This window comes from Colias croceus, chromosome 29 (genome assembly GCF_905220415.1).
Source record: "Colias croceus chromosome 29, ilColCroc2.1".
Lineage (NCBI taxonomy): Eukaryota > Metazoa > Arthropoda > Insecta > Lepidoptera > Pieridae > Colias > Colias croceus.
In genome coordinates this window covers 4,806,076-4,826,548 of record NC_059565.1, presented here as the reverse complement: position 1 = coordinate 4,826,548, position 20,473 = coordinate 4,806,076, and the positions used below count along the sequence as shown (strand labels likewise).

Below are 20,473 nucleotides of genomic sequence, written 5' to 3'. Positions count from 1 at the left end.
TCTTTCGCAATTCTATTCTAAACGCGTATTAAAATAAAATCCTACTAATATTATAAATGCGAAAGGTTGTGAGGATGTGTGTGTGTTTGTTGCTCTTTCACGCAAATACTACTGAACCGATTACAATGAAATTTAGCACACATATAGAGGGTAACTTGGATTAACACATAGGATAGGTTTTATCCCGGAAATGCCACGGGAACGGGAACTATGCGAGTTTTCCTTTGAAAACGCGGGCGAAGCCGCGGGCAGAAGTCTAGTCTTTTATATGCAATAGCACTTAACATAGCGGTGCGATTAAAACGAGTTTTGTATGAGGTTGTTTTAAATACGATTTCTTGGAAAGTTGGTGTTTTGTCATCGCTATATATAAGCACTGCTTATTACTTTAACTATCAATGTAGGTAAAGAACACGGAAAAGTTTTACATATTTGTTAATATAAGCAGGGTGTAATCGTTAAGTGTGCACAGGCGATTATTCAGTACCTACCTAACTATTTCAAAAACCAACTATCAAAAACCTCTTAACTGATATCGAAAGTACAATACCTAATGTGTAAAATAACAATAAAAACTTTTTTAAAAATAAAACGAGAAATATCCAAAAAATATGTAACATTAAACCAAATTAAACAATCCTATACATTAACTATGGCATATTCATATCCCATACATTTAATTTGAAACGTTTTAGTTATATTTATTTATTTATTTTTTTGCTTTAATTACTCCGCAAATTTAAAACAACGGGGACGTCACTCCGAAGTTGGAACATATCCTTTTGAAACAAAATGTGAGAGCTACTTACGCAAGAGCAACTTTTGTCTCCGCAACTATTGAGTCTCTCCCATCAACTCTATGGGGAGTTGCGTCGCTACGTGCGCGCACTTTCTTACTAGCCCATAGAGTTGATGGGAGAGACAAAATAGTTGCGGAGACAAAAGTTGCTCTTGCGCGCTAGCTCTTAGTGTAAAGTTACAGTAGGACGCTTAACAATACAAACAGCACACTTACGAGTAAACATAAGGTCCGAGCTCATCCAGTATCGGCTTGGAGCCATTATTCAGAAACTCATCAGCGTTCGTCACGTTGTACACATACACTCGAACGAAGGGACGCACCGGCGGCCTCGCCCACCATTCGAACGTCATCGAGCCGGGGCGAAGCACCAGCTCCTGTGGATGGGTAGAGGTATAAATAGGTATATAGTTAAGAATACGATAGATCTATACTAATATTATAAAGAAGAAAGGTATGTATGTATGGTTTTCACGCATAAACTACTGGACCGATTTTGATGAAATTTGGCACAGATAATCTTTAGACCCTAAGGAAGAACATATGCTACCTTTTATTTCGAAATATGTACCACGGGCGAAGCCAGGGCGGACCGCTAGTGTAGGTATAAATAGGTGTATAGGTAACAATACGATAGATATATTATAGGTATAAATAGATGTATAAGTAAAAATACGATAGATATAGTTATAAATACATAGATGATTACGGAATAGATACAGGTATAAATAGATAAGTATATGTGTAAATTGATAAAGAAATAAAAATGTGTATAATTGGATAATGAAAATAGAACACACACTCTAAGACTTGAACGTATACAAAAGAAATTCTTATGGCACCTGAGTTTCTCTAGCAGGTTATCTCACAAAAGGCTCACCTCATACCAGAGGCGTTTGTCGCATTTTCACATTATATCTCTGGAAAACCGTTTTATATTTTCGGATATTATTTTTGTCACCAAAATTTTCCAGAATAAAATTGATTGTCCACAACTATTAAATAAATTTAATCTCAGAGTTCCTACTAGGTACCCGCGTAATAAAATTACACCTTTGGCTCCTCCTCTGCGTAGGACCGTATTTGGCCGAAATTCACCCATTTGTAGATTAAGTAAGTTGGTTAACGAGCATGCCAATTTTATTGATATTTTTCACGACAGCTGTAATAAAATCCGCAAGTATTTAAAGGAATTATCTTGATTTTGTTTACTTTTTATTTATTTATTTTTTTTTGCTTTGTATACCACATAGTGACTTGACTCATTAATCATGTTGTGTTATCCTGTAAATGTTTGTCACAATTGTCTTTTTTTTTGTTATATTATGTACCCTAGCTCTAATTATTGTTGTGACTGATGTTGGATAACCTAAATAAATAAAATAAAAATAAAATAAAAATAAGAAGATATTATGTGGAAGTTTTCGTTGTTACAGATATAGTGGAAAAATCTATACCTACTAATATTATAAAGCTGAAGAGTTTGTTTGTTTGAACGCGCTAATCTCGGGAACTACTGGTCCGATTTGAAAAATTCTTTCGGTGTTAGATAGCCCATTTATCGAGGACGGATATAGGCTATATATCATCACGCTAAGACCAACAGGAACGGAGCAATGCGGGTGAAACCGCGGGGAACAGCTAGTATCAAATAGTTGTCAAGCTGATAACTTTTAAAGTAATTATAATATCCCCAACGCAAGTAAAGCTCATGCAAAGTAGACATCTTTTAACTTGTAATTGTAAAGCTTTTCAGTTTAAATCGAAAAAAAAATGTGTGCGTGTACTAGTGTAGGTACACACGTAAGAAGTGGAACTTCTTTATGACCTTATTTTTCAAAAAATAATTTACTATATTATGCAACTCTACAGAAATACGTCGAATCAAAGATGGCTCGTAACGGAAAAATGTTACACTAATTTTTTTCCAAAACCGATAAAGAAGTTTCACTTAAATAACATATTATGTACCTACACAAAATCTAATTTGATATTGTACCCGTGGGTCCACGACAAAGTTGTTATATCCCACAGTTCACAGCTAACCTTAACCCTAGCAAAGCCACGATTGACCCGTCAACCATTAACCATTTTTATATATTATTGTATATAAGATGCAATTATTAAAACCCTTGAACCCACAACATTATCATCAAGCATTATTTCTATTGCCAAATCACGTGGGAGTGTGACGAATGCATTAAGCACAGTAGGTACCTACTTATAACCTTGTTCTTATTGTTATGGTCATAGAGTTGCACCATGAAAATGCAGATAGTAGCAAATATTGTTATCCAACTAAGAATAGGATTGATCAGAATATTGATTGTGTCTGGGTGTTAATTATCTATATAAGTATTTATTTGAAATTATATACATATATGTATGTTTATCAGCCATCTGGTTTCCATAACACAAGCGAAAGCTTAGTATGGGATCAGATCGTGCCGTGTGTGAAAATTGTCCTGAAAATATATATATGAAATATTATTTATTTATTTATCTAGTATATTGTGACATAGATTACAATTCAAACTAATTAATGATCGAGTTATTGAGCAAAGACTTTCTTTTCTTTTGTACAAATTTAATCATCAAAATCTGTTACGACATTCCTTTACATACAAAAGAATTAAACGCAAATATTTTGTATTTTCTAGTGTTTGATTTTACGAGAATAATATAATGATTAAATCGCGTTTAAAATCCGTTAAAAAGTCTTAAATTTCTAAACGCAAATATTTGTTAGATTTCTAAGCTATCATTATCATTAAATTTAAATATAAATAAATCAAAATTTACTAAAATATCACAAAAAAATAAAACAAAATTTTCATGCAGTAATGTTATGAGCAAATAATATTATCTATAAACCAACTGTAATTAATTCCTAAAACACTTTTGTAGAACCAAATTTACAAAAAAATATAATAATCTAAACTTTACAGTGTATACGGAATAAATTTGGAACTTTTCAAGACAATAACTGCGTTAAAAACAACCGCCTTCAAACTTGCACTTGCAACCTTTACAAATATAGACAAAAATGCTCATAAAATAAAAACTACTGGGCCTATCCGAATAAAATTTTACAACATCCCGCATCGAACAAAAAAAGAATCACGTAAATCGGTTCAGAAACCTCGGAGTAATCGGTGTACATACATAAAAAAAACATACCGGCCGAATTGATAACCTCCTTCTTTTTTTGAAGTCAGTTAATAAGAAACACATTCAGCTAGCTCCACTTTTATACTTAGCAAAATACATAAAAAAATATTTAAGTGAATAATACATAACGGCATTATCTTATCCAGTTATAAGTGAATTAAACTAATTAATATTCAAACCGGATGGGCAAAAATCCCGTTGTCAGTATTATTATAGAGCTATGAACTTTGCTAGCGTTTAATTTTATTTCAACACTAGCTTTCCGCCCACGGCTTCGCCCGCGTTTTCAAGGATAAAACCCGCATAGTTCCCGTTCCCGTGCGATATCCGGGATAAAACCTATCATGATTGTTAATCCAAGAGGATAACCTCTATATTGTGCTATTCAATGCTAAATTTCATTGTAATCGGTTCAGTAGTATTTGCGTGAAGGAGTAACAAACCAACAAACATACAAACTTTTGCATTTATAATTTTAGCAGTATTCTAACCACTGCGCTACAGCGGTTCTTTACATACGACAAAAGTACCTTTACACCCGACGAACACACGTTATTTTAAAAAACATTTTTTGTTGTCAAATAAAGAATTTATTTATTACTAGCTTTCCACCCGCGGCATCGCCCGCGCAGTCAAAGAAAAACCCGCATAGTTCCCGTTCCCGTGAGATTTCCGGGATAAAACCTATCCTATGTCCTTTCTCGGATATCAAAATATCTCTATACCAAATTTCATGCAAATTGGTTCAGTAGTTAGGGCGTGATTGAGTAACAGACAGACAGACAGAGTTACTTTCGCATTTATAATATTAGTATGGATGGATTTATTATTTGACAATAGCAAGTTCCCTCCTATAGTACCCTTACGATTCTCGTTAACACGCTTACTTGTGTGCGTGAGAGATTTCGAACGCGTTGTATGAAGTTTCCCTACTGGTTGTATCTGTATACTGTGGCGTTATCGGGTCGAGGATAAACAGCGGTTTTATAATCCACGATTACGACACGACCGCTGTGACTAAACGACTTTTTGTTACGTGCCTTTTTATCGTTAGTTAGCTGTAGATTAGAAGATTTGGCAATTTGTAATCCAGTTATGGCTGTTTTAACTGGTATTTTATCATTTTGATGTGATAAGTTCTAGTCGCTTTTGCAAATGTGTATTGTGTACATAATGTCTGTATGTATGTGTGTCAATTACTTTTCACACAGCGTGGCTGGTAAAATTGAGAGAACTTGAACACATACGCAGTACAAAAATTCCCTGTTTGAGTAAATTATATCTATGCAAAAATCCAGGTAATCGCCTTTTTTAATTCCCAGTAACTATACGAATAGAATAAAATATTATAAACGATGTTTCGAAAGTTTAGCATTGTAATTTACTTCAACAAATTATACGCGAAACAAGATATAATCACAAGGAATTTAAGATTTAACAGATATTGTGTTAGAAAAATGGTACTTTAGAAAAATTTGTGTAATAACGTCACGTACACAACATTTAACTGCTGTTATTATAATTCAAAGAGAAATAAAACTACACGTTAATAAAAGTAAAAGTGACATTCAGCTTTCTGTGAATGTAACAATAATTTCGACACGACATATCGTGCCTTATAAAAATATCGTATGATCGTATCGTATAAGTAATCTTTCGCGTCATTAGGCAGGCATTTGCGTCTTTTAGCCCGCTTGAACTTTCAAGGTTCTACGGATATTCCTATCTAGTACTTATCTATGACTTGGTCGGATCTAGGTTATAGATTTGTACCTACGTATTATTTCCATATTAAATCTCTACTCGTGTATAAATATATTCATAAATTATTTGTGTAAAATATAAAAGTTACCTTACATAAATACTAATAAAAAAAGGTAAATAGAGAAGCTGGAGCGTGATTCGGTCTTTAATAAATTAGAGGTAGGTACTTACTTAAATAAACATGTTTTTAGTCATCTGATGATTCCCTAGTTCCTATCTACTATTTCATTTATAGAATAGGTCATGGGCGTAGCTAGCCATGGGCTCAAGGTGGGGCAACAATAAAAAATAATATGTAACTAGCAACTGTATGTACCAAGTATGTACCCAAAGTTATATCCAGGTATCCGAAGGCATTCGCGAAGGCACTCGCGAAGGCATTCGCGATGGCATGGCATTCGCGAAGGCATTTGCGAAAGTAAAAAGTATCAGTGAGTTGTAGAACGTGTAAAACAACAAAAGTGAAATTGGATAAGTTAGTGGGGTAACTAATCGGGGTACTATACTCATTTTTCTTACAGTTCATGTAACATAGAAACCTTAGCTATTTTCTTTTTTCGTGTGTAATTCGTTATTCGAATTATTCTTTGAACAATAGTTCACCTACCACACCACGAAATAGATCCAAAAATCTTCAGCCGTTTGGTCGCTGGGCGTATGACACTTGTTAGGTGTTAGTCAGTCAAAAGAGTTAGTAGGTACTTACTTCAATTTTTAGATTTGGTTAGGTATCTACCTACCTTCCAGGTTAAAGCTAGAGTGGGGCAAGTGCCCCACCCTGCCCCACCGTGGCTACGCCCATGGAATAGGTACTACCACAGATCACAGAAACTAACTACAGTGCAGTGCTACAAATATAAAATAAAATAAAGTAAAAACAAAACTTTAACTACGAGCTTAGCTGAGTAGATAAATATTTGAGTTTAATTTATAGTTTGAATTTGTACATATGTATATTGTATATGTGCTATGAATATATATTTGTATGTGTATTTATGTATTTATTGTATGTATTGTAAGTATGTAGGTGTATGTATAATTATTTATTATAATTATTATCGCATTTATGTATTTATATTATATATTTTATGTATTTTATATTACTATTAGTAAGTACTTATGTTTTCTTTGTATATGTTTATTTTGTACATTTTTCAATAAGTTAGTATTGCCTTATTTTTGCTCACCCACATCATATTGTTATATTTCCTCTCATTCTTGGGTTGCCTGGTAGAGATCGCTACCTAGCGATAAGGCCGCCCTTTGCTGTTTCTGTAGTCTTGTCTTTGTTATATGTGTTTATGTATTTTTTTAATGCAATAAAGTATAATAAATAAATAAAAATAGAGTTTGTGATAGAGTAAGATTTAGAGTTATTCAAAGATATAGAGTTATAGAGCTAGAAGTAGAATTAGAGTAAGATGTAGAGCTAGTTCTAAACATTGATTCACGCTATGAGTTTGAGTATGAACTTACATGGTCAATAAACAGTCGCACCCACGTGCTGAAGAATATCGCGCAAATAATGCCGAGGAGGAGCAGCACCACGGCTGATGCAAGTACGAACCCTGTGGACAAACAAACATGTTTTTTTACATTATTTATATGTAAGTATTTATATTGTATGTATATAATACTGTATAAAGTATTGGTCCATACGTTTGGAAGGTGTGATGTTATTGACATATGAATAGATACAATATAACAGAGATAAAAATAACCTTATGTGAAAGTAAAAATTTAAAGCAAAATGAAGCATTTCAATCGTTATCTTATTGCGTAAGTATTATATATTTTATTATTAACTTTGTAAAAAATCGCAACATATACGAAGGTCCCTATTAACACAGGTACCTAAAAAAAATACATAATAATGAAACAACAAAAACATGACATGACAAAGCCAAAACATGTAAAAACCAACAAAATTAACAAATCAAAATCAAATTCAACCTTTGACTGCACCTAAACAAATACAATATAAAAAATAAATAATCTTTGTTCACGGTCAATGCTTCTAACAATGACACATGTCGTGAAAACCAAAGAGTGTGTAATCCATTGTTTTTCAATTGTTTTAATAATAAACAAGACGCAAGGTTAATCACTACCTACATAGTATAAAACAAAGTCGCTTTCTCTGTCCCTATGTCCCTTTGTATGCTTAAAACTAAGCAACGGATTTTGATGCGATTTTTTTAATAGGTTAGGTAGAGTTATTCTCGATGAAGGTTTTATAATGTAATTTAGGTTTTAGACAAAGCGGGCGAAGCCACAGGCGGAAAGCTAGTATTTAATTATAAAAAACAAAAAAATAGCTTGTGTACCGAGTACATACGCGTCAGAAGTGAAGCTTCTTTGGCAAGATTCAAAGATACCTACCCAAATCGTCTCATTACGAGGTGACGTGACGGTATTGCCATGACGCGACCTTGAAATTTTACTCTAAGCGCGCCAATAGGTAGATCTACACGCTCTTTTTTGTCTATATAAAAATCTTAACTTAAACCTAACCCCGCCACTACCAAAATCAACAACTCCTAAGCACGCAGAATTCCTCCAAGTTCAAATTATCCAGTCATGCCCAATCAAACCACAACAATACAATTCTATTAACATAAACAGCACAATTAACTCCACCGTAATCACGAGTGATGTAAACGGAAGTTTGTATGTAAGTTAATAAGTTAACAAGATGGCAATGTCATCAACTTCCTTTTATGTAAGACTCTTGTGATGCTAGAATGGTTTTAGACTAGCAGTGCTATGCGGTTTTAACCGCATTGCTCCGCTCCCAACAAGAGCGGATCAATCTTAGCGTGATGATATATAGCCTATAGCCTTTCTCGATAAATGGGCTATCTAACATCGAAAGAATTTTTGAAATCGGACCAGTAGTTCCTAGGATTAGCGCGTTCAAACAAACAAACTCTTCAGCTTTATAATTCTACTAGCTGCGCTCCGCGGTTTAGCCCGCAGTGCTCCGCTTCAGTTGGTATTAGCGTGATGATTTTATAGCCTTCCTCGATAAATGGGCTATCTAACACCGAAATCATTTTTCAAATCGGACCGGTAATTCCTAGGATTAGCGCGTTCAAACAAACAAACTTTTCAGCTTTATAATATAGATTTAGACAATTTAAAAAAAGTTTACACACCTATGCTAGATGCATATTGCTAGATCAATATGCCAATCCAGACTACAACATTTATCTATGTATTAAATTTAAAACAGACCATACCTATTTCAGAAAAGACAAATTAAATAAGTAAATAACAGATTCTTCCTTTTAAGAAGTTGATAATTTTGTAACTAGAAAAGTATTTCAAAGTCAATTTAATACCTATTCTAAATAACTCTTTTACAAGTGTAAATAACATATTTTCATTTCATAAATCCGATTCCAGTTTTTCAAACGTTTGTAAGCTCATCTGGCTGATTCTAGAAAAAACAAACTTTTTAGTTGTTTACAATAACCCTGAATATACTTTGTATTGTTTAAATCTATTACAAAAACACAGTTAAATCATCTAGTAAAAGTTAGTTTACTACCACTGTGGAATGCCGAGTCAGGCGTGCATCGAATCTGACCTAGATACCAGAGATTCATATAACACAAACTTGTACTGTTTTCCGTACATTCAAAATTGAAGAAATCGGAAGCAAAACAGTAAGATAAAAATTGGTAACATCACTAACATCGATTCTATTTATTTTTTGAAAGGTAACTACTATCTATTTAACTATCTGAGTTCTAAACTTCATAATTAAGGGCTGATTTTTCAATCCTTGGTTAATACTTATTCGTCGAATAACTACCATTTCAAAAAATGTATTCTTTGCCCGTCTTTGACAGTTTCAAAATTCAAATTCAAATTATTTATTTCTTCTTTTTACAATTATAGGTCCTTAACTTATTTGTGATTGGAACACTCCTAGTAAGCAAATAAATGCTTGTGTCAGGAGGTTCCGCTCTTCCTTAACACTATTAGACACAGAAACAGAAATAAAACAATATGAATGAAACAAAACAAAAGAAAAGAAAGAATTTAATAAAATATCTGTATGAGTGTGTGTGTGCATGTGTGTGTGTGTGTGTGTGTGTGTGTGTGTGTGTGTGTGTGTGTGTGTGTGTTTGACAGCACGTTTATTTTTTATATTGGAGCAAAGCTAAAAAGTTTACGGGTGACATTTTAATATTATCGTGTAATACTTTATTGGGCGGATAAGTTTTAACCATGGATTGAAAAATCGGCCCTAAATGGAAAAATGGAAATAATTAGGGCCGATCATAGATTCGCACAATCAGTTATAATATAAGTATGTTACTAGCTGTGCCCTGCGATTTTACCAGCAGTGCTCCACTCCTGTTAATCTCAGCGTAATGATTTATGATATTATAATATAGCCTATAGCCTTCCTCGATTGGCTATCTAACACCGAAATAATTTTTCAAATCGGACCAGTAGTTCCTGAGATTAGCGCGTTCATACAAACAAACAAACTCTTCAGCTTTATAATATTAGTATAGATTACCTACTTTTACCTTACATAACATACTTATTTAATTATTTAACAGACAACATAACATCATAACAGTGACCTTTATGTAGCCGAAATCGCCATTTAAACCGTCTCAAACATTACATAATCAGTATATTTCTTTTATTTATTTAGTTTACAAAACATTAAAAATAACATTAAAACCCATATATAGCCAAAAACACAGTTTTAAGCCTTAGAAAGTTTTTAAATACCCTTTTCCCCAACTAACGAACATTATAATGCACATAAAAGTAAACAAACTTAAATATCACTTCCATCTCACTCATTAAGCACGTAACAATATTTCTCAATAAATTGAGCAAAAATGCCAAGTAAATCGCACGCAAAAAGCGACTCTTACACTATTGGCACATGAATTATAACCGCTTGAAGCGTCAGCAAAAAGTTACACCAAACACTTGAAAATACACCTTATTTCTTTAAAATTTGAGTTGAAATTTGTCTTTCATTTCGTACAGCTTATAACCGCTTATAGCGTTAGCAAAAACTTACAATACACAATCTAAAAATATACCTTATTATAATATACCTTATTTTTTTAAGCATTAAGTTGAAAATTGTCTATAGATTATGACCGTTTGAAGCGACTACAAAAACTTACACCACACATTACAAATAACACCTTATTGTTATAGTAATAGAGTCGAATTTTATTAACGATACATTCAATATGGCGACAGAAAAATATCTTCACGTACTTCAACGAAACGGTCCATCAGGAAGTGAATTGTACACTTTTTATACTTTTAGCAAATAATAAGGCACTTGACTTGTGCTATTTTGTTTATATTTGGATATTGGAAATATTGCACAAGAGTTTGTAGCGAGATTGTTGATGTGAAACTTCTTTATCTGGGTTGTAAAAAAATTTAGTGTAACATTTTTTCGTTACGCGTGACATTTTTTCGTTACGCGCCATCTTTTTCTTATCCCTACCACGCGTGATTCGACGTATTTCTGTAAAGTTGCATATAGAAAATTATTTTTTTAAAAATAAGGTCATAAAGAAGTTTCACTTCTTATGTGTGTACACAGTAGTACACGCACACATTTTTTTTATACGAGAATCCGAGTTTTTGCTAGGTTCGTATGCATGTGAAGAGTGAAGACTGAAGATATTCCTTACTTTAGGTAAATTTCTGAGCCTGATTTTGTTTTTAGAATTTATCCTCCACAAAATAAAAACTATCATTCATGAAAACTATATCACATAACTAGTCACGATCCAGCTTTTTTCGCTATATTTTTCTGTACAAGTTATCCAAAATTCCAAACTATCACTCACCCAAACTGCATCACAAACTGACCAGTCATTTTCGCCCCGAGTAACAGACACACAAACAACACTTTCACGCATACCACATACGTCATCCCCTACAGTTATTTATTATTATGTTCACGCTTCGCTCTGTTTCCGATTTGAGAAATTAATTCTTATAAAAAAATACTAGCTGTTGCTTGCGTCTTTACTCGAGTTGTCTTAAACTTAATAAATTATATATTCTATATACTTATAGTAAATTGTATAAACCTTCTTCTTCAACCATTGCATTCTTTCAAAATAATCTAATAATATAAAAATGAATCCCAAAATGTGTTGGTAAGCGCATAACTTGAGAACGGCTTAACCGATTTCGTTAATTCTTTTTTAATAATATTCCTTGAAGTTCGAGGATGGTTCTTATGTAGAGAAAACGTGAATATGTACCACGGGCGAAGTCGGGGCGGACCGCTGGTTAATAATATAAAAAATATCTAAAAAACACGCTAAAAGTCATCATGAACTTATTACTGTCACCGATCCTTGTTAAGTAAACAAAGATTGAATTAGAACTGTTAAAGTGGGTCAAAATCGTGTCTTAACGAGTCGGTTACATACAAACATACAGGTAGAGCTAATAAAAGCGTTTTAAAAACAGCTTTAAAATCCGTTCCAAGCGGCCAAGCGGTTTTACCCGCATTGCTCCGCTCTGGTCTTAGCGTGATGATAATAGATAGCCTTATAGCCCTCCTCGATAAATGGGCTATCTCTAACACTTTTATTTTTGCATATTTTTAAATTCATATTTTTTACACGATAGTCAAAAGTCAAAACCATGTTCAGAATTCATCACCATTTATTATACAGTACCTACTTGGATTTTATAAATAATTTTTAAACAATTTTAAAAATGTTTACATACCTATGTTATTATTGTTATTTATGTTCTATCTATAAGTCAAGTACATATTTAAATTGCAAGGTTACAAATATTTCCGCTTTGTACATTGCAAATCGGATGATCGTTAAAAAATACGCGCTCATAAATTCACTAATAACGCAATCAAGTTTTGGAATGATTGCATTTTTATTGCCTTTTCATGTGTAAATAATTAAAGTTATCGCTTACTAGCTGTTCCCCGCGGTTTCACCCGCATTGCTCCGCTCCCGTTGGTCTCAGCGTGATGATTTATAGCCTATAGCCTTCCTCGATAAACGGGCTATCTAACACCGAAATAATTTTTCAAATCGGACCAGTAGTTCCTGAGATTAGCGCGTTCAAACAAACTCTTCTTCTTTAAAATATTGAAACTATATATTCAAGGCAAAGGATAACTAACAACAACGTGAAGATAGATAAACAAACAAAAACCACATTGATAAAGAGCCAAGTAAGCAAGATACCACGTGACATTCAAGTGCGCACCCATCCATTTCCCGACCGCGCGCGGCGCGCTTAACCTTGCCGAACCAAGCGCTCGCTTGCTATTACCCAACACAAAATAGTGAATAAGTTAAGCTTACATTCACTATTACGCGAAGTTACTTTTGATACGAAATAAGTTATTTTTTTACGGCAAGCATTTGTTTTCTGTCGAATAAAATATTTTGGATTAAGAGCCGATGTTTCAATCCTTGGTTAAAATTTATCCATCCAATAAAGTATTACACGAACATTTTAAAATGTCACCTGTTAACTATCAAATACGGACAATTACAATACATTATTGAAATGGTAGTATAATACGTTATTCGATGAATAAGTTTTAACCAAGGATTGAAAAATCGGCCCTAAGATGAACTTTCATAGAAAGATACCTAGATCATAGACTTTTGTATAAAATATTTTACTTAATATAATGCCATATTATGTAATTCCGGAAATCAGCAGATTTTCTATTCTTCAAAGAACAGTTAACTAGACAAATAAATAATTTATTTGTTTAATGAATCTCGGGCATTACTGTTGTGTGTTGTTTTGGATAGCAGATAGACCATTTTCGATAAATGGTCTATCTGCTGTCTGCTGAAGACTGTATAATATCCGGCTAATTCAAAAGAAACAGATATCAATGAAAAATGTCTCCATGTAGGCTGAACCGAATTCAGGTGGATTTTAATCAACAGCTGATATTCAAATAAGAAATTTATGTTACTTAATATTCAACGCATAATATTTTTGACAAAATGTCATTTAACATTAAGGCAGAACTGAGTTATAATATAAAACCAAAACTCAAGTTAAATAATTTTTGATTTATGTATTTCCAAGATTTGAGTGAACTTGAACAAAAAACATGTTTGTTAAAATTAAAATGTCCTTTGGCTGAAAGTTCAAACAACCTAAATGACATTTAAAATCCGAAAAAATGAAAATATTTAAATACAAAGATGGTGAAATATTAAACTGAGTTTAAAAATAGTATAGGTTTTACACTATGTTTGTCTCGCATTTTAAATCGAGACGAAGTCCTTTTATTGTAAAAATCTTGATGTAAAGGTGTTCAACATTTTTGTACATATCTATTTTGAAATAATAATAATTCAACTGAAAGTTTATTTAAAATATAGATGTTTGTTGTTCTGCAGGTACGAAACTACTGAACCGAGATTTAGCTCTATTTGGTGTGCAGATAGGTTATCCATCACACATCTATTTATAATATAGACCTATGCACATAAACTTATAAATTCTTTCCGATACATCTTTTACTTAAAACACGACGAAATTTTTTGTTGGTCTTCTATCAATCTGTAAGTTTGTACTCACATAAAACAACTAACTACTGACTGAATATGAATGCAGTTTTCAAAACTCTGTAGAGAAACAAAATTAAAATTTACGCTCCATAAAAACACAATGACTTTTCAGTTCTTATACTAAGTTAACGACGAAGCTAGATCATTACATAAATGCATCATTTACTAATGTTTTATCACGAAAAGCGTTTAAAAAAGCAGTCAACATAAATAGACAACCTAGGTCTCACTCCAGTGAAGGTCTAAATACTACACTGGCTGTGGCCGACCACAGATAACCTATTTTCCTTGTGGTTACGTAATTTTAAACCATTCATACCTCTCTCTACTGAGATTTTGCAATACATCATAAATCAAAGGTATTTGACAATTAATATAAAATAATCTATATAAGTATTTATTTATAATTATATATATATATATATGTATGTTTATCAGCCATCTGGTTTCCATAACACAAGCGAAAGCTTATGGAATCAGATCGAGCCGTGTGTGAAAATCGTCCTGAAATATTTGTTAAGTAGGTTTTTTTGAATGTACTGGAAAATTGCAAAAAATGGTAAGATAAAGTCCCTTTGATGATCTTAACACTAACTAGAAAACGTTGATGCAAATATAATCTATACTAATATTATAAAGCTGAAAAGTTTGTTTGTTTGTTTGTTTGAACGGGCTAATCTCAAGAACTACTGGTCCGATTTGAAAAATTCTTTCGGTGTTAGATAGCTCGTTTATCGAGGAAGGCTAAATAGGCTATAGACCATCACGCTACAACCAACAGGAGTGGAGCCACGGGGGTGAAACCGCGCGGAGCAGCTAGTGTGTGATAATAAGGAGATTTATTATTCCTCTTAGCAAACGAATTATAAACAATATGAATTATATGCAATACCAAATCATAAAATTATTTCTATGAAACTCACCCTAAAATATGAGGGACCATAAGATGATACTAGTTAAAATCAAGTAGTTTAGAAACAGGTTATAAACAAATAATTTGTAAGAGCTAGATTAGAACTGCGAGTGGGTGTGGTCAGTAATGCTAACAACAAGTTTGAACTGAGCAAAATTAACTTACATCTAGGTGCAGCTAATGTTAGTATGGGGTACATAACAATTTTTGGAATATATGCTACTTTAAAACACAAGTTATATTTTTGTAATTATATTTCTACTAGCTTACCGCCCGCGGCTTCGCCCGCTTGGTCTATAACCTAATAAATTATATACTAAAACCTTTCTCTTAAATCACTCTATCTATTAAAAAAAACCGCATCAAAATCCGTTGCGTAGTTTTAAAGATTTAATTAAGCATACAAAGGGACATAGGGACTGAGAAAGCGACTTTGTTTTATACTATGTAGTGATGCTATACCTACATGGTTGCAATTTTAGCGTCAGTGCAGAGGTGTCCAAGATCGTAAAGATTTCTTAAGTGTGGAAGGGACACTTAGCAAAGCAAAAGAAGAATATTTTATTTCTCCAATCGCTCCAATCGCTTCAGAGGGGCCACTGAAAATCAGCGTTGCAACTATGTTGCAACTTATGCTGAGTGGCTGCCTGACTTGGCTCCACTTTATTCTATTTTACTCTTACGTTTATTATTCTTGTATTGTTTTGTTTCATGTTGTGTTGTTTTAATTTTAATTTTATTTATTGTAATTTGTATTCTGTGTTAATTGTGTTTGTGGAGTCAAATAAACGATCTTTCTTTCTTTCTTATTTAATTATAGAAACTAAAATAAAATTAATAGACTCAAGGCTGCTAGTTTCAGCAAATATTTCGTAGCTAGTAGAAAAAGATCAAGCCTAAAAATGACAAGAATGCCTTTAAAAATATTTCATCCATACTAATATTATAAATGCGAAAGTAACTCTGTCTGTCTGTCTGTCTGTTACTCAATCACGCCTAAAATACTGAACCAATTTTCATGAAATTTGGTATGGAGATATTTTGATACCCGAGAAATGACATAGGCTACTTTTTATCTCGGGAAAATGATGCGATCCCGGAAATCCCACGGGAACGGGAACTATGTGGGTTTTTCTTTCACTGCGCGGGAGAAGCCGCGGGCGGAAACCTAGTATATTTATAATATAGGAAATAAGTTAATACAGAATATTGCTGATGAGGTTATTAACCATAACATCACGTATTGAAAAGTGCTGAGAGAACCAAATCTCTGTACAAAGATGTCTCGATTATTTTATAGTTAGAATTGGTTCAGAAGATACTTCCCAGGAAGTCTCCTAGGAAGAATTAGTAAATAATATATTGGCATTATTTTTGCCTCATTAGCCAGCATATTAGAGCAAGGCAAAAAGCAGAAATAAAGTTATCTTAACACTATCCGAGTCATAAACGGTAAACCCAAAGTTAAAAACGTGAGTTTTAACTCAAATTGTAACTGGCACCGATATTCTATTAAAATTTATTATAACGAGTTATTTTCCACGACTCTTCTACGAAACAGATACATTTCTACGTATTTATTGGTCATTGTTACATGATGGAATGTTTAAAGATAAAATTCATACACAATGACTCTAATTTCACCATCACGATCTTATTTAAAAGTTTCGCATAGTGTTATTCAATTTGTCTTTGGCAATATTTGGACGTAATAATATTATACACAAAATCAGAGAACGTTTGGTAGCTCTAGTTTGTTTTTGGGATATATATTATTTTGACTATATTGACATTACAAAAAAAAAGTAAAACAAAATTTATGGACTCCATATAAAGGCCCTCTTAAGACGCCCGTGTCCCAGCAGTGGGAACGCATGTGGGCTGATGACGATGATGATATAAAGGTCCCATAGGACCTACCTATTCTATAGCAAAGTTAACAATACAATAAACACAATCTACGCACACTTAAAACAAACCAAACCACTGAAATTACCCAAATCCATGCAATCAATAATAGCACCGATTTCACTGGCCAAGGCTATTTCGAAATACACCGATATTTTTATACATTTTAAATATTAAATTAAAAAACAAAAGCACTAACGCAATCCTCTCCTCTGATGCAGGACCCGAAAAATATTGACGGTCATTTTTCGAAAAATTGGTGTAAGCAACCATACGTATGCGCGCGCGCTGGTCGACTGGCGCTCGAATGAAACTCTTAACTCGGTCATTTGAAAATTGCTTTTATTTCATTGTAAATTGTAATACTCTACCGTTTGATACAATTGCTGTAATGAGCGTTATGATACGGTTTTAATACGAATCCATCGTAATTCGTAACCTTTCTCTCCGAGGCGGTGTACGAGACCTACTTATGTTGCATAATAAAGACCATCTTTTGAATTTTGTGGTACTTGATTTCTAGATTTTGACCCTTTTTCTATTTCCGATAGCAGAACTTTTAAGTTATGGAATATAGAGCAGTCAATGCGTTTAAAAACTTGCAATGTTGTTTATAAGAAATAATAGACCGGTTTATATGGAGCCTATATTTAAACCAATCCATATCTTATTTATAAAATGCCCATAGGCCCATAGCCTATATTATAGAATATATATAGACTACAGCCATGGTCCGCAAAACTGAGAATTTGATGCCTAGGTCATTCTGCTTATACAGGCTTTAATCTATATTATAGGCAATGGTCAAGATCATCTTCAAGCCTTAATTATACGATCTGATGTATAGATATTCTGCTAGTTTTAAAGAACATTATTGACTTGAAAAATGAGCAGATCCTTGTCAATTCTTGAAACAGTGTTGGAAACCAAACAGATAGACAAATTTATTTCACATTTTTATATGTATTTCGTAGTTCTAATAAGACCACGTTCGCCTGGTCAACCATTTCCCTTGTAGTTCAAAAATTTCATCTAAACAGAACGACAAAATATTATCTTTACATTTTTATATATGTATTCGGTAGTTCTGATAAGACCACGTTAGCCTGGTCAACCATTTTCCTTATAGTTTTTCGTCCCCCGTTAAAATTCAGCAACAATTAACCGCTCGTTAACTTTACTTTAGTAGCAAAAAATGGTCATAATGTACGTGATTATGTTTTCATTATTTTGCATTCGGTAAATTAGGAGAACTTTTGATTACCGCCAAAAGTGGCCACTTTTGGCGGTAATCAAAAGTTCTCTAGAATAATGAACAGTTAGAATAGTGAAAAGTAATACCAAAAATACTACAAGTTATAAACTAGCAAGGTACCGAGCTAGATTTTTTAAATTTGATCTGGTTAAGGAGTAAAAAAATAAAATGTTCGGTGGCGCTAGTTTCGGTGGTGTAGGCCTCTTAAACAAATGGGTTATAATAAAAATAAGTCGGGTTTTCCTTCCTGACGCTATAACTCCTGAACGCACGAACCGATTTCCACGGTTTTGCATTCGTTGGAAAGGTCTCGGGCTCCGTGAGGTTTATAGCAAAGAAAGGGTGTCTCTGGTGGCGAAGCGGAGTTCGCCCGGTTTGCTAGTGGGTTATAAAAAACATCTAAATTAAGTATCCTCTTTTCTTTTCTTAGCAATGAATTAGTCCATCAATGGTAGGAACCAACCTAATGTTTTTTCCTTATTTTATGAATGAAAACTCAAACTCAAACATTTATTTATTCAATAAGACTTCTTCTAGAAGCACTTTCGAATCGTCATAACATAATTATTTTTAACATTTACCACCGATTCGGAAAGCAGTGATCTATGGAGAAGAACCGGCAAGAAACTCCATAGTTGCTCTTTTAAAATCATGTTGATATTACATAATATGTAACTTATATCTAAATACATAATATATCATAATATACCAAAGAACTGTCCTGTGGTTTTTACGCGACAACCCTCCATGGGTTTTTATCGTCCATATATTCCTGAATACTGTAGCTCTCTGAACTAATACATTTTTTATATAAGTTTTAAATTTAGAACTACTGAACTCTTTAATATTATGAGGAATTCTATTGTAAAAGCGTATACCTTGACCCATAAATGAATTTTTAACTTACTAATCGGAAAAATGAAACGAATTCAATTTTCAGTTATATAGCATTCAAATGCTTTATAAATAAGAACTTCATAATTGATTAAAAAATTCTTTTAGATAACGAATTTATTTGAAATAAGTAACAATTACCACATTGAAGTAGTTGATAAATTACTGGTCGGATACGTTATTTTAATTTGTTGATTTAGCTGTTGTTCAACGATATTGAATATAGATACCTACTAGGTGTATTTGCTCAGATGTTTTAAGAGGAGCAAGGAAATAAGAAAACTAGACTAGAATATAAAACCTACGTTCAAAAACGAAATTACTTGCCTGTAAACATGTTTACGCAAAATTTGACCTTGAATTTTTATATACATACTAGCGGTCCGCCCCGGCTTCGCCCGTGGTACATATTCACGTTTTCTCTACATTAGAACCATCCTCGTACTTCAAGCAATATAATAAAAAAATAATTAAAGAAATCGGTTCAGCTGTTCTAAAGTTATGCGCTTACCAACACATTTTGGGATTCATTTTTATATTATAAGATTCAGATCTATATGATCTATATCTACTAATTGAAGAACTTAAATAAACTTCAGGAGTCAACATAGGGCCTCGCCTGTCAGCCAACACCTGCATTATAAATAAAATTTAACATATTATTTAGATAAACTTTAATATATTAACAGAAACTAGAGAAATAGGCTAATATTATAAATCCAAAACATCATCATTTTCTAGAAAAATCCCTTCAATCTAGGAAATTACGATGCAACTCAACAACGTAATTTCTTCATCATTAATTAATTATTCATTCATAATTCACAACACAATGTCGTAAAATAAATTACAAACGTACTAATAAATCTTTTGTTACATTTTAATTGCAGTTTTCAATCGAACGTAAATCTATACTAATATTATAAAGCTGAAGAGTTTGTTTGTTTGAACGCGCTAATCTCAGGAACTGGTCTGATTTAAAAAATTCTTTCGGTGTTAGATAGCCCATGTATCGAGGAAGGCTATAAGTTATTTATCATCACGCTAAGACCAACAGGAGCGGAGCCACGCGGGTGAAACCGCGGAGCACAGCTAGTATTTTATAAATTAGATAATAAAATATCGCCATTAAAAAGAAAATAAAACATTATAAGTTCGTTAAATAATTTACGATACATATA

General features: G+C 33.0%; 1 protein-coding gene across 2 annotated transcripts in view; it reads right to left on the bottom strand.

The window, feature by feature from the left end:
- LOC123704294 (scavenger receptor class B member 1) overlaps positions 1-20,473 on the bottom strand; it is an 81,471-nt gene that overhangs the window by 19,269 nt on the left and 41,729 nt on the right. The window contains exons 1-3 of one of the 2 annotated variants that reach the window (XM_045652608.1): positions 17,343-17,451; positions 7,211-7,302; positions 1,016-1,176 (exon numbers count right to left, since the gene is read on the bottom strand). In XM_045652608.1, coding sequence (XP_045508564.1) covers positions 1,016-1,176; positions 7,211-7,302; positions 17,343-17,388 — 299 coding nt within the window. In that variant the 5' untranslated portion in view covers positions 17,389-17,451. Of the gene's footprint in view, positions 1-1,015; positions 1,177-7,210; positions 7,303-17,342; positions 17,452-20,473 lie in introns of those variants that run through there. The other variant, XM_045652609.1, reaches the window with a different exon arrangement.